The sequence below is a fragment of the Gobius niger genome (genome assembly GCF_951799975.1).
Source record: "Gobius niger genome assembly, chromosome: 6".
Lineage (NCBI taxonomy): Eukaryota > Metazoa > Chordata > Actinopteri > Gobiiformes > Gobiidae > Gobius > Gobius niger.
In genome coordinates this window covers 30,816,624-30,830,799 of record NC_136857.1, presented here as the reverse complement: position 1 = coordinate 30,830,799, position 14,176 = coordinate 30,816,624, and the positions used below count along the sequence as shown (strand labels likewise).

Here is a 14,176-nt window from a genome sequence, read left to right as displayed (position 1 = left end):
CCACACAGCGGCCGAGTCATTCACATCTGTTTATTTCAAAGTGCGTACAGGAAGAATACAAGTACAGTAACATACACCCTAACGTTGTACCTAAAGGCCTCTTCACACCAACCCCATTACCTCCGGTCTGGTTTTCTTTGGTCAGAATTTGAGTTTGATCATGTTTTCACATCTTGATCCATGTCTTACACACTGTTGATTAGAAAATGCTGCATTGATCTAAAACGACTTATTGAGAATTTCTTCATTTTGATGGGGAAGCTTAAACTGATTTTTTCTTCTTTTAACTGTTTGTTCTTTGCAATAGAGGGACAGATCAGGAGGTAAAAGAAAAGGTAAGGGCTCTGGGAGGGTCTTGGGATAAACAAGCTGCCATGGCGACACTAAGAACACTGAGGAAGATTCAAAGATTACTCAAAACATGTGCAAATGGCTCTAAAAACATAAGGTCAAGTTTTTTGATGAGGGGAAAAAACATTTAAACATTGATTTTGCGTAAGTCCCCACTTTAAGTGTCATCTTTAGGATTTAAGTTGAAAACGCTTTTTCTGTGCATGTTTCCTATTTATTAATATTGCCTGCAGTTCCCAAACTATTCACTAGGGGGTGCTGCAGCCCCATCAGCACCCTGGGTTCCCACGGCCTTGCTTTGGCCTCTCGTACCTCCATAAGACCTTAGAACATGGCCCTGCCCCTCACACAGACACAGGCGTTTGGTTGGTGTGAAGCCTCCTTTAGCTCGCTCCCAACATGCACTAACTATTATAAATATATATGTACTTTAATGCTGTCACTTGTATTTTCTTAATAAACATTCATTCTCCCCCTACATTTGTGAAAGGTTTCATGTTTTTCATCAAATACACTGCGCAGACAGTACATGTGTAAGCTCAGAGTGAAACCACTACTGACTATTGTCATTGCACTTTCCTCTTCACATTATGGTAAAAAAGAGCAGGGTCTTGACTTCAGCACGTCTGCAGAAACCCTGAAGAAGGCGTTCTGTAAACATGTTTACGCCCCTCCTATGTCACGCCATAACTTATGTAAGTCAAACTTTTGTATGTAAATGAATGGTTCAAGAGCTGCCTGTGTAACTCATTCCTTTTCTAGGCCGTAAACCTGTTCCTAAGGCTTTCTACACAGGCTTGAACATGTTGAACACAGTCTGCTAACATTTAAGACAGGAGCATCCAAACTCTTTTGTGATGGCAGTGACGAGGGCCACAGACTGGAGGTGGATACAGCCAGACCTTTCATCGGATGCACTTAGCAAAGGTTTAGAACCTTTGAACCATTTAAACCAGAGCAATCCCAGGTTTCCAGGTTAGATGTCAGTCGATTAAGCAAGAAATTTGAGGGCCAACCATTGAAGTAAATATAAGGGGCCAACAAACATGGCTTTGACAGTGGGGGAGTGCTACCTTTTCTTGAAGACACACTGCGCAACATTTTGGATTATAATACAAAACATGCTCCTAATGAGCAGCTCGACACAGAAAAGACATTTTCTGCAGTGGGTGGTTAAAGAATGGATGAGAACCTAAAATATTTAAATGTCATATTTGGCTGCTTTTGGTCACATCTCCATGGAGACGAGCCGGAGACGCCGCTCACAGTAAAGTCAGTCCGGTCTGAGGAGAGTTAACACAGATTTAAGTTTTTTGCTATGGTCCAATGTGTTTTTTTGTCTTGTATCGTGCAGCTCTAGCCAACACTATGTCGGTGCACACAGTGGACCCGGGGTCACGGTCCTCAGGTAGAGCCCCAGGTTCTACACAAAACACTGACCAATTTTCAAATCAATACCTGTATTTTATTCTTTTTTGGGTGAAATGTTGCGTAGAGTGGCTTTAAGTAAAAGCAGAGAGTAACACATTTACCAAAATAGAAGTATAAAAATATAGTTTTGTTTTGAACATTGATAAGAGTGAAATGTGCAGCATTTTTATGACAAATTGTGTTTGTCATCAAACAAAGTCACGCTTGAGCTTTGGATTCACGACTGTTCGACTGATCTTTGTTTTTATGTGTGTGGTTGATTGTGCAAGAAACATGTGGTGCAGAACTAACATCATTTTTTGGATTGTGATGTTTAAAGATCCCATTTACATTCAATGCAAAGGCAACCATGTAATGCAGTTGTTCTCGAGCTTTTCACACCCATTCATAATAATAATAAAATACTATTATTGCTGCTAAAGAAAAATTATATTTATATATTTTTAATATATATTAAAAATAACTAATAGTAGATGAATAATAATAATAGAGTTACGGAGAACAATTGTAATAAGTGTGTGCTGCTCTCCCCCTCCCCTCCGCATGGTTTGCTTTGTTGTAATTTGTATTCATTTGTATGTATTGTTCATTTTGCTTAAATTAATTAAAACATATATTTTTTTTTTTTAAAGATTCACGACTGTTCCTCATAAAGAGGTCACTAGGAAAATAAATGCATTCAAATTCAAATGCTTCAACAAAAAATATTGTGGAGTATAAAATACAGATACCTCTAAAATGTGGTGAAGTAAAAGCATTCATCATAAGGTTTACTGAAGTGAAAGTACTTAAAATGTGTACTTTGTCACTTCCCAGCACTGTGTGGACACTCCAGCTTCAGGCGGATATAAAACGTAACAAGAATCGTCCAGCAGCTTCCTCTGTCAGGCTGTTAGGAGGCTGGACTGAACCTCACTAGCTCCCCCTGGTTTGAACTGATTAAAGTCGCTCTCGGAGGAAAAGGCACTAAAGTCGCTCCTCAGAAGGACATGATGGTTCTCTGGATGATGTCCACGCACTCCTGCATCTGGTGCTCCGTGATGACGAGGGGCGGGGCCAGGCGGATGACCGAGCCATGGCTGGTGTTCTTGGCCAAGAGTCCGTTGTCGCGGAGACGCAGGCACACCTTCCACGCGTCCCAGTCTGAAAAAAAAGAGCCGGGTCAGCTGGAAACAACTCGAGGTAGTCATCGGTCAGACTGGATACCATTAAACCGTACCAGTACAGCATTGGAAAATTATTTACTACTTACTTATTTTTGCCCCAATTTTTTTCACAAGATTATTCTAAACTCTGCAGTCAGTTGTTTGATTAAATACTGCACTTTTCTCCATAAATTCATTCAACAACTGACTGTGACGAGTTTCTATGTTTTGAGCAAACCTGAAAACTTGACTTGAGTTTGGCCTGCAGTGTCTCTCATTTCCCCCTAACTGTTCGGAGCCACTCGAGGCAAAATGAGCTACTTCTGTTAAATAAAGCAAACAATTTAGTCTCCACTTTGTAAAGCAAATGTTGGTTTTGGAGGTGTTGTTTTCCTTCCTTACGTAAATGTACAATATTTGTTCTTAAAACACTGAACTAGTCGGAACAACTCACACTTGCCTTGCCTTGGGTATTAATTAACATTTGATCAAATAAATGTTATGTTCAGATTCCACATTCTACCGATACAGTGGGGCCAAAAAAAAATCTAACTCGATGTCAGAAATGTGCTTATTCGTTGTTTCAAATTAGGCGTAGTTTCCCAATGTCAGAAATGTAGCAAGTATTGTCTCAAATCATCCTGCGACCCCCACTTTGGGAACCACTGGGCTAAAACTCGAAATTTGCGCTGAAAAGTCCATTACTGAATCAGGGCTGAATAAGGTCTAAAAACAGTCTGATACATATATTTGCATTATCATACAGTATATATGGAACTTCAATAGATTATTTTTTTCTAAGAGAAAATGTAAATCAAGTGTGTGTACCTTTGGTCTCTCGGATGACCAGCCCCTGCAGCAGGCCTCTCCCCCGGACCTCCCGGACCACGTCTTTGGGCAGTTTGCTCAGACCGTTGTGCAGCAGCTGACCCATGACCGCGGCGTTCTCCGCCAGCTTCTCCTCCTCCATCACCTGCAGGGCGGCCATGGCCACGCGGCACGCCACCGGGCTCCCCCCGAACGTGGAGCCGTACTGACCCACTCTGACGCAGGAGGCGATGTGGTCGTCACACAGCACCGCGGAGACCTGGATTCCCACGGGATAAAAGACACAGTTGGCAAAGCACATGTATTGATGTACTGTATTGATACCATCATACTTGAACGTTTATTTGCTGAACTAAAATTGGCATGTAAGTGTGTTCCACAATTTAGAACAACAGTTATAGTACTTGGGTTATACTCCACACTCCTTGAACGCCTCATAAGCTTCCGGGCCGTGGTCCGTTATAGCTCCTGTACAGAGACAAAAATGACCTGACAGTTCCCTACACATCATGGACTGTCAACCAAAGTAACATGAACATTTTACGAGGATTTAAACAGAACTGGTGTCAGCGGGTCAGACTGGCATTCTCCACAACGTCTAAACAACTCGGGCTGATTGCGCGCAGACAAGGGGCATATGTGCCAGGTGAGGGGTGTGTTAATAAGGGCAGGTGAGGGTGTGGTACGGCAGGTGAGGTGTGTGTTAGGGCAGGTGAGGGGTGTGTTTGGGCAGGTGAGGGTGTGGTACGGCATGTGAGGTGTGTGTTAGGGCAGTTGAGGGGTGTGGTACGGCAGGTGAGGGTGTGATACGGCATGTGAGGTGTGTGTTAGGGCAGGTGAGGTGTGTGTTAGGGCAGTTGAGGGGTGTGTTAGGGCAGGTGAAGGTGTGGTACGGCAGGAGAGGTGTGTGTTAGGGCAGGTGAGGGGTGTGTTAGGGCAGGTGAAGGTGTGGTACGGCAGGTGAGGTGTGTGTTAGGGCAGGTGAGGGGTGTGGTACGGCAGGTGAGGTGTGTGTTAGGGCAGGTGAGGGGTGTATTTGGGCAGGTGAGGGTGTGGTACGGCAGGTGATCGATGTGCTAACTAGGGCAGGTGAGAGGTGTGTTGGGGCAGGTGAGAGGTGTGTTGGGGCAGGTGAGAGGTGTGTTGGGGCAGGTGAGGGGTGTGTTGGGGCAGGTGAGGGGTGTGTTAGGGCAGGTGAGAGGTGTGTTAGGGCAGTTGAGGGGTGTGTTGGGGCAGGTGAGGGGTGTGTTGGGGCAGGTGAGAGGTGTGTTGGGGCAGGTGAGAGGTGTGTTGGGGCAGGTGAGAGGTGTGTTGGGGCAGGTGAGGGGTGTGTTGGGGCAGGTGAGGGGTGTGTTAGGGCAGTTGAAGTGTGTGTTAGGGCAGTTGAGGGGTGTGTTAGGGCAGGTGACGGTGTGGTACGGCATGTGAGGTGTGTGTTAGGGCAGGTGACGGTGTGGTACGGCATGTGAGGTGTGTGTTAGGGCAGGTGAGGTGTGTGTTGGGGCAGGTAAGGGGTGTGTTGGGGCAGGTGACGGTGTGGTACGGCATGTGAGGTGTGTGTTAGGGCAGGTGAGGGGTGTGTTAGGGCAGGTGAGGGGTGTGTTAGGGCAGGTGACGGTGTGGTACGGCATGTGAGGTGTGTGTTAGGGCAGGTGAGGGGTGTGTTAGGGCAGGTGAGGGGTGTGTTAGGGCAGGTGACGGTGTGGTACGGCATGTGAGGTGTGTGTTAGGGCAGGTGAGGGGTGTGTTAGGGCAGGTGAGGGGTGTGTTAGGGCAGGTGACGGTGTGGTACGGCATGTGAGGTGTGTGTTAGGGCAGGTGAGGGGTGTGTTAGGGCAGTTGAACGGTGTGTTAGGGCAGGTTACGGTGTGGTACGGCAGGTGAGGTGTGTTGGGGCAGGTGAGGGGTGTGTTTGGGCAGGTGAGGGTGTGGTACAGCAGGTGATGGGTGTGTTGGGGCAGGTGAGGGGTGTGGTACAGCAGGTGAGGGGTGTGTTTGGGCAGGTGAGGGTGTGGTACAGCAGGTGATGGGTGTGTTGGGGCAGGTGAGGGGTGTGTTAACTAAGGCAGGTGAGGTGTGTGTTGGGGCAGGTAAGGGATGTGTTGGGGCAGGTGAGGGGTGTGTTGGGGCAGATGAGGGGTGTGTTGGGGCAGGTGAGGGGTGTGTTGGGGCAGATGAGGGGTGTGGTGGGGGTGTAATATGAGGCGGGGAGGTGCCAAGCTTATGTCAAAAGGCGGTACATACAGGTCCTCATCACATCATTAGAATATAATAAAAAAGTAAATTTATTTCTGTAATTCAACTTAAAATGTGAAGCTAATATATCAAATTGACTCAAGCCTTTATTTGTTATACTTGTGATGATTGTGGCTTATAGTCCATCTTCAAAATCTTCTAATTTTATGAGATTTCTTTTTTTTTCTTTTTTTACAAGCTGAGTCATAAAAATCAAAACTACAACAAATAAAGGCTATACATATCTCACTCTGCATGTAATGAGTCTATCATATAGTAGTTTCACAGATTAAGTTGAATAACAGAAGTGATTGCACTTTTTCATGATATTCTAATTAAAGGACGAGCACCTGTATAGAGGTGTAACATGGGAATGTAACATGGGAATGTAACATGGACGGGATGTGCGATCTTTCTGCTCATTGGGGCTTTAAGGCAACTAACGTTCAGTTGTAGAACCTTTCTTACACCACTAAGAGCATCATACAAGTATTTAGCAGCATTGATGAGAATACTTACAGGGTAAACTCCTCCAGACAGAGACTTGCCCAGGATGAGGATGTCTGGGCGCACATTTTCATGGTCTACAGCCAGTCTCCGCCCGGTCCGGCCCAGTCCTGTCTGCACCTCGTCTGCGATCCACAACACCTGTGGCACAAAGCGGTCAGTCTGCGGTCAGCCACTACCACAGCACAGCAATTCTGTTGGCTGACTTACATTGTATTTGTTACAGAGATGTCGGATTTTGCCCAGGTATCCGGGATCAGGCACCACGACCCCCCCGTCGCCCTGGATGGGCTCCACCATGAAGGCGGCGGTGTGCGGGTCCTGCAGCGCTTTCTGGGGAACAGGAAGGTCAGTCACACAAACAAACCAAACACTCTGGTAATCCGCACAAACTAGATGCACAATAGAAAGGCAGAGCGCCACGATGTGAGCCTGGGATGAGCTAGATGTGAGCTGAGAGGAGCTGAGAGGAGCTGAGAGGAGCTGGGGGGGTACCTATTTTTCATTTTTTCATATGCTATTCACATAGCCCTGGTGCACACTAATCATTACATTAAACATAATCAACAGCAAATATGAGCAAACCAACTACAGCTGTAACATCAGTCCTCGTGGCGGAAACGTCAGTACAGTTGCAGGTACTTCCACTCAGACTTGAACTGAATGGTTCTTTTCAAAAGCAGGCTGAATGAGCAGGGCACAGTATGCTGCACAGATGCAATGGCAACACGTTTTTGAGTGTGGAAAACGACCGGACTCTGGGGCTGTAGAGCGAGCGCCTGCACCCCTTGTATCGGAGTAATATTCAACAAAGTAGTGAAAAGTACTTCGACCACCACTGCCCACCAGCGAGGTGTTGGCGCAAGTCCCTACAGTGTCCTCAAAGCCCCTGCCTTTGACCACAGCCTGGACCTCAGTGCTCGGCGTCTTAACTGCTCCCCCTGCAGGTGGATGCACATGTGTAAACGTCTCACATCCGCTCTTGGTCTGGCCCGTCAACTGAATCCTGAAACCGGTTTGTCACGAAAGACCCTAATCCATAGCTCCGAGGGCTTTTAGGGCCCCACCGCCACCCGGGAGTTGTTCAAACTTTAGACACACTTACCTCCAGCGCAGGGATGTCGTTGTAAGGGATAAGCTCAAAGCCCGGCATGTACGGCCCAAAGTCCTCAGTGCTGCTCACATCGGAGGAACTGGAGAAGGCAGCCATAGTGCGGCCCCAGAAGTTCCCATCTGCAATTAAACAATCTCCTGTCACCTTTAGAATTCACATTTTAAAAGCACTACATGTACAATACGTAAGCCATTTCTAATCCAGATTCTATAATAACTTGATCTCTAAATCAATCATCTCAAAAAAAAAAAAAACATTACACTGAAGTAAATATCTAATCCCTGACAATTTAAAAGTAGGTTTCATTTTTTCGGTACCTGTAGAATCAAAACTTTTAACTGGTATTGTGTAAAGGTACTCGGCCCTATTTTAAAGGGTACAGGCTTTCATATTTTCTATGAAGCTACAATAGCCTAGTGTGTTTTTACAGAGTAATTCAGCTAACTAAAGTAGTATTCAGTAGTCTAAGGCAGTGGTTCTCAACCTGGCGGTTGGGACCCCCAAAGGGGTCACGAGACAAATTTGGGGGGTCGCCAGATCATGTAGATAAATAAATATATATATATATTATTATTATTTTATTGGGGCATGTGTGTGTTATTTTACCAAAGTGCCATCATTTGTTCTTGATTTTAATAACTTTATTTAGCCATTGTTTTCTAAGAATTATACAGGCTAATGTCCCCGTCTTCCATGCTGTGACCTGGGGGTCACAAGCCCAGTTAACTGTCATAATAACTGTCAAAAGGTTGAGAACCACTGGTATAAGGCCTGCGTACAGATATGTTCACAGTCCGGTGCAGAAGAACCAGGAGTCTTACCAGAACACATCACTCAGCCGAATGTGTACCGCTGGCAGAAGAAAATCTACTTCAAAAACATGACAGTCAGAAAACCACAGAGCCATGGTTAGACCATGGACATGCACAGAGAGGGGACAGTGACAGGGACAGAGGACAGAGGGGGGACAGGGACAGAGGGACAGATCACATCTTTGTGTCGGGGGAGCTCGGCTTACTGGTTTTACTGGTTAGGCCGGATCCTGTTTGTTCTGTTGTTCTACGGCAGCTAAGGATTCACATTTTGTTCAGTTTGTTCAGGCTCAACACCCACCTTTTTAGCTTAGCTTTTAACTGACATCTATTTATTTAGTCCTAATTTATAAGGTGTATGGGAGGGTGTGCCAGGCGTATTGTTTTAAATGTAATCTGTAAAGCACTTTGTGAAAAGTATGAAAAGCGCTTTATAAATAAAGTTTGATTGATTGATTGAGTTACTTTAATTGAGGAATAGGCCTTATCATAATCATGAATCTTCATTTTAAAGTTTACTATAATTCTCTAAAGCCCCGTTGTATGTCCTAGACGTCAGTTTCCAAACTTGGTTGATTTGTCTTATTCTGTTTAATTCTCAGATGCAACCGTCTTTTATTGTTAGTGTTCTCTCCAAAAGGAAATTCACAATCAATTTCCGGATATTTTACAGAAACTTTCAGGAACATTAGCCTGGTCTAAGTCAAAATGCTTAAATAAACAGTACGTTTTTGCATTTTTCATTGAACAGAAAATAATCAGTGATTATCTGTTGCCCATTAAAGCAGTACTAAGTAACTCTTGCCCTAGAGGCCATAAGCGCAACTGCAGGTGTCGTAGCAAGTTGTGATTTTTTGACAAATTAATTGTCCTTGAGAGTAAATATTAAGCTGAGAGAAATGACCAAGGGAGAGAGGGATATTGTTCATCCAATTCCACAATGGAAATAATTTTTTGCGTTCTTTTTCTGTGTCATTTCAGTTTTATTCTGGTTACCAGGCTGTTGTTTTCATGTTTTCCAAGAGGTTTCACTCTGAATCACTTTGCTATCTCTGGCCTGCCTGACAAACCGGAACCTCGGCTGATAAAAGACAGTGACCCTACAGAGAAAAGATCACAGTTCAGGCAGAATGTGACAAGAATAAGGGGGGGACATCTTTTTTTACACATTGTCAGACTGGAGAAGAAAACATTGAGGACAAAAGAGAAACTGTAAAACGCAAACTTACGTGCAAAAACGATTTTGGCCCGATATTTGGGGACGCCCTTGACTTTGTAGGCCCAGCTGCGTGCCAGCTTACAGGCCGTCTCTCCTCCTTCAGTGCCTGGGGGGTACAAGTACCAACAAGTGAGCCAAATAAAAGTGACCATTAGACGGATAGGAACCTCTCTCCCTACTGCGCTACAAGACATACGTTTCTAACTAGCTAGCTCTGCTTTGCTAACCCTTTTAGAATGTACGCCTGGATTCAGTCTCAGATTCAATCATTTTGTTATACATAGTTTTCTCTTTCTGTGAGTGTGTTTACATGCACTGGTGTTTCCCAGTTATAATCGGGAGTCTTTAATACCGTATTCCGTTTTTATTATTCGATAAACACACTTTTCCAATTGTAGAGAGCGGAAAATAGCAGTTTCCTGGTGATGAGAAACCTGGATGCTTTGACTGGGATTCTAAAACAGTAGCCTAGCATAACCGGGATATAACAGATTATATATAGATACAGACAGCAACGTGACATACAAGGCCGAGCCGAGGGGAAAGAAAACCTCTCATGAGAATCACAATTTTTCACTGTTTTTAGCTGTTTTCTGGTAGACTATTAACATATTTATCACACACCAATGAAGTCGAGCCAAAATCAGCTCTGTATGGATGTTTTTCACGGCAGATTGTTCAGTTGAAGCCAAAACAGCACTCATTACTAATGTTAGCATTATGTAGCATGAAGCTAAAGTTAGCTTCCTTGTTAGCTTTGTCTGTTTTTTTTTTATATTTATGGGTTGTTGAACCACTTTGCTCCTCTCCGTGTCTCTGTATCTTTATTTAGTAGAAAAGCATTTTAATAATTAAGCTTTTTTAAAAGTAATGGCGGAAAAATGCGAGGAAGTTCACTTTTTCTCTTTTTTGTTTTCCTTCTGGCTGCTTCGAGCATGACCATATATGGGCGAACATGCCGTTTGTATCATGCATTTCCAATGACATCACGCATAGTCCCGGCGGCCATTTTGAATACCGAAGTGGAATTATGCAGTACTACAACATGTAACAATACCTCTACTCAGGATGAAAATGCAAGACAACTGCTTGACAGTGGCATTTTTATGTTCTCCTAATCATTGCTCAAGAAGATAACTAAATCCGTAAAAATCCGGGGCCATGTTTTCTTTTATGTGAGAAAACTAGCAGATATGGCACAGATGTAGCAGCTCTGTCTAGCTAGCTTTAGCTCGACAGAGATTTACTAAAGATCTGCTTCACTCAGAAGACTAAATGAACACATCAAAAAGGAAACAGAAAACCTTTCTCTGTGGTTTTTACAGTTTGTCATGTCGACAGTCTCAGTCCGAGTCAGTTTTTAAGCTGTTCAAGACCATAGCATGCTACCGGTTAGCAACTGTCAATGGCTTCAGCACGGTAAACACATGTGTGTCTCACATGTATGAACACTGAGGAAATGCTACAGTAACAGTTCAGCTCTGACCTCTGTCACATGTTGTATCCAAGGCTCGATGTTTGTGGTTCAGGGCTTTCTCTTGGAGAGATCAGAGCTGTTGAAGCTCAATGCTAACCGGTAGAATGCAAACATCTTGAACAGCTTAACCCGCATTTAGTAGAGCCTTTTATTTTTGCGGGTCCACTTCCTGCGCCACCCCAAACTTCCAACTTCCTACAAGTTACGGGTCACGCGGGTTCACTTCCTCTCCGTCTCCACTGTGGCTGTGGCATGATATTTCGGCGTCCCCAAACAAATGAACGACACGCTCCAAGCTTAGCGATTCAAGTTCTGAATCCTAGGTAAGTCTTTTGCCATCCGCTTCTCAACCTATATTATGTCTCGTTTTGCCGTGTGATTGCTCACGGAAGCGTTACTTTGACTATAGTTGCTGCCGTTCCTCAACCAGAGCCCCTGTCTGGTTCCGCTGTGTTTAGACGTCGGGCCGCGCCTGGAGACTCCGCGCTAAACATTCTAAAACTCAAAGGTAAATTGTTTGTTTGTTCTATCGTGAAAGCCGAATTGTAGGCATTGCTTTAAACTATTAGCTTCTTCGCTAATCTAAAGAATTATTGCCGTTTTGAGCGTTTTTTGTCACTTTCGTGACTACCGCTGAAATGGTTACATGTTTGGTGGCCATTGAAGCCCATTGATTTTAACGTAGCTACGTAGATCCTTTCCTGAATATTGCGCAATACCAATTCGAATACCAAACTCTGCATTTGTGTTTGGATTATTCGACCACTGAATTTAAAGGTGCACTTTGTTTATTATTTTTCTCAATGTGATTTGAGTTGTTTTGATTCTGAACACAACTTTCAGATACAATTCACAGTGTGGGGTAACATCATTACACATGAGTGTAATATGCATTTGCATTCAGCATGTATGTTTATGCATATTGATTTATTTATTTATTGATATTGATTTACTTTATTTCGTTGGTTACTTTAGTAACTAGGTTACTTAACCTATGTTTTTGGCCTTGTAGATCAGGTTTTTTGTATGGAACCAACAAAGTCCAATCCTACCCCATGAACTCTTGAACTCTCGATCGTCCCAACTCGAGGACTCCTAACGAGATGGCGAGCTACGAACCCTCGGACCTATATGTGGTAGGATAAGCAAAACACACATCCATCCGATACGTTTGAACTCTGCCCTAACTGGATTACCGCTCAACTCGAACTCTATTCCGGCCGTGGGACATATCGGGACGGGGTTTTTTTCCCCCTTTCCCCTTTTATTTGGGTTTTCTTTTCCCCTCCCATTCGTTGGCGGCGCGTTGCTCCGCCCTCGAACTGTCCAAACTATTTTGTGTTCCTGTACTCCTGTTGTTACTTCATGTGCTTGAAGAATACACTAAAACTGAATTCCATGGCTCTGGTATAATCATTCACAACCCAGGCTCCGTGACGAACCATCTTCTGTGCATTCTAGCTTTCGCAGTCAACCGCCTAGCCTTTACATGTTACATCTATGGCGAGCTAGCCAGGAGCCTGATATTGTGAATGTCTGTACGTGTGTCATCTGTGTAATTACCGGGTTATGACATAGGAACAATCGCAATTGAGTGGGAACATGGATTTCTTTAAGAAAACTGGTATCAATATAGCTAATTCTGTCATTGTTGATGGTGTGTCAAATGCTGACGGAGATGACGAGATTATTCATCACTTACGTAGCTACGGTGAAATTAAACAGTCGTTTACCGTTACCGAACGTGAGAGTCAATTTTACAAAAACCTGACCGTTGAGTTTATTAATGCAGCAGCTTTGGCACCGCTAAAACCAAAACTGCCGTATACATTTTCAGGCCCAACTGCCGATTTTGATATTAAGTTACTCTCGAGTGGAGGCCACCCCTCTCCCTGATTACCTACAAGAGCTAAAACGTATCTCCCGACAGAGTGGCCAGCCATTCGACAACGTTTTAAAAGGAATGTTTGACCAAATAAGTGCACATTTGGGAATAGCGGCCACTGGTGGGGGACAGGAGGAGACTGATGGTGAAGAAGAGGTGGAGGAAGAAGCGGAAGAGGACACTGAGGTACCTGGAACTGCTGTGGAGTCAAATCAACCTCTTTCATTCACTTTTCCCGGACCACGTGGAGGTCGTCCCTCGTTTGTGCAGCAAGGACCTCGACCCCGCTCAACCCCGGCTAGGGATGTTGGACCCAGAATCTCCCTCTCTGGCCATGACCTGAATCCTCCTGAGATCCAACGGGTGGTAGTCGAGCACATTGTGCGCAGAGACGATGTTAACTTGCAGCCCATGTCTTCACTCCGACTACGCACCTTCTCAGGAAAACTTCCAAAACCACAGCATGAAGCGGATTACGAGTCCTGGAGCTCTCAAATTGAACTTTTGAATGCAGATCCAAGTCTTGCACCTCTACATATTACGAGACGCATACTGGAAAACTTACTCCCTCCAGCTGCAGACCTGGTGAAAGGTTTAGGACCCAACGCTCTGCCTGCTACGTTTCTGCATGTGCTTGACTCCGCTTATGCCACTGTTGAAGATGGGGAAGAACTATTTGCCAAATATTTGAACACTCTTCAAGACCAAGGAGAACAACCATCTTCATACCTGCAGAGACTCCAGCTCACCCTCGGAACCGTGATTAAGCGTGGTGGTATCCCAGCCGCTGAATTCGACAGATACCTGCTGAAGCAATTTTGTAGAGGGTGCTGGGACAACGGCGTGATAAACAAGTTGCAACTGGAGCAGAAAAGAGACCGACCACCTCCGTTCTCAGAGCTGTTGTTTATGCTCAGAACTGAAGAAGACAGGCAGTTGGCGAAAGAGACACTAATGAAGAAACACATTCCATCAGTGAAGCACCGTGCAAACTTGCAAACTCATAGCACTAGTGCATGGACATGTGACCATTCCTCGAGTGCTATTGAGGAACTGAAAACACAGATGCTTCAACTTCAAAGCCAGATGTCCGCCTTGTTGGCTCAGAACTCTGCTAAATCAGGCACCCAGTCGAACAAGAAGAACTCTAAACCTGGTCAAGGTCAAAGGCC

At 44.6% G+C, this 14,176-nt stretch overlaps 1 protein-coding gene across 1 annotated transcript in view; it reads right to left on the bottom strand.

Annotated features, from left to right (window-relative positions):
* Positions 1 to 2,721: 2,721 nt before the first annotated feature.
* Positions 2,722 to 14,176, bottom strand: part of LOC306964138 (ornithine aminotransferase, mitochondrial-like) — a 32,835-nt gene continuing 21,380 nt past the window's right edge. The window contains exons 4-9 of the mRNA XM_079558051.1: positions 9,653 to 9,748; positions 7,603 to 7,730; positions 6,708 to 6,830; positions 6,510 to 6,638; positions 3,756 to 4,014; positions 2,722 to 2,925 (exon numbers count right to left, since the gene is read on the bottom strand). Coding sequence (XP_079414177.1) covers positions 2,762 to 2,925; positions 3,756 to 4,014; positions 6,510 to 6,638; positions 6,708 to 6,830; positions 7,603 to 7,730; positions 9,653 to 9,748 — 899 coding nt within the window. The 3' untranslated portion in view covers positions 2,722 to 2,761. The remainder of the gene's footprint in view (positions 2,926 to 3,755; positions 4,015 to 6,509; positions 6,639 to 6,707; positions 6,831 to 7,602; positions 7,731 to 9,652; positions 9,749 to 14,176) is intronic.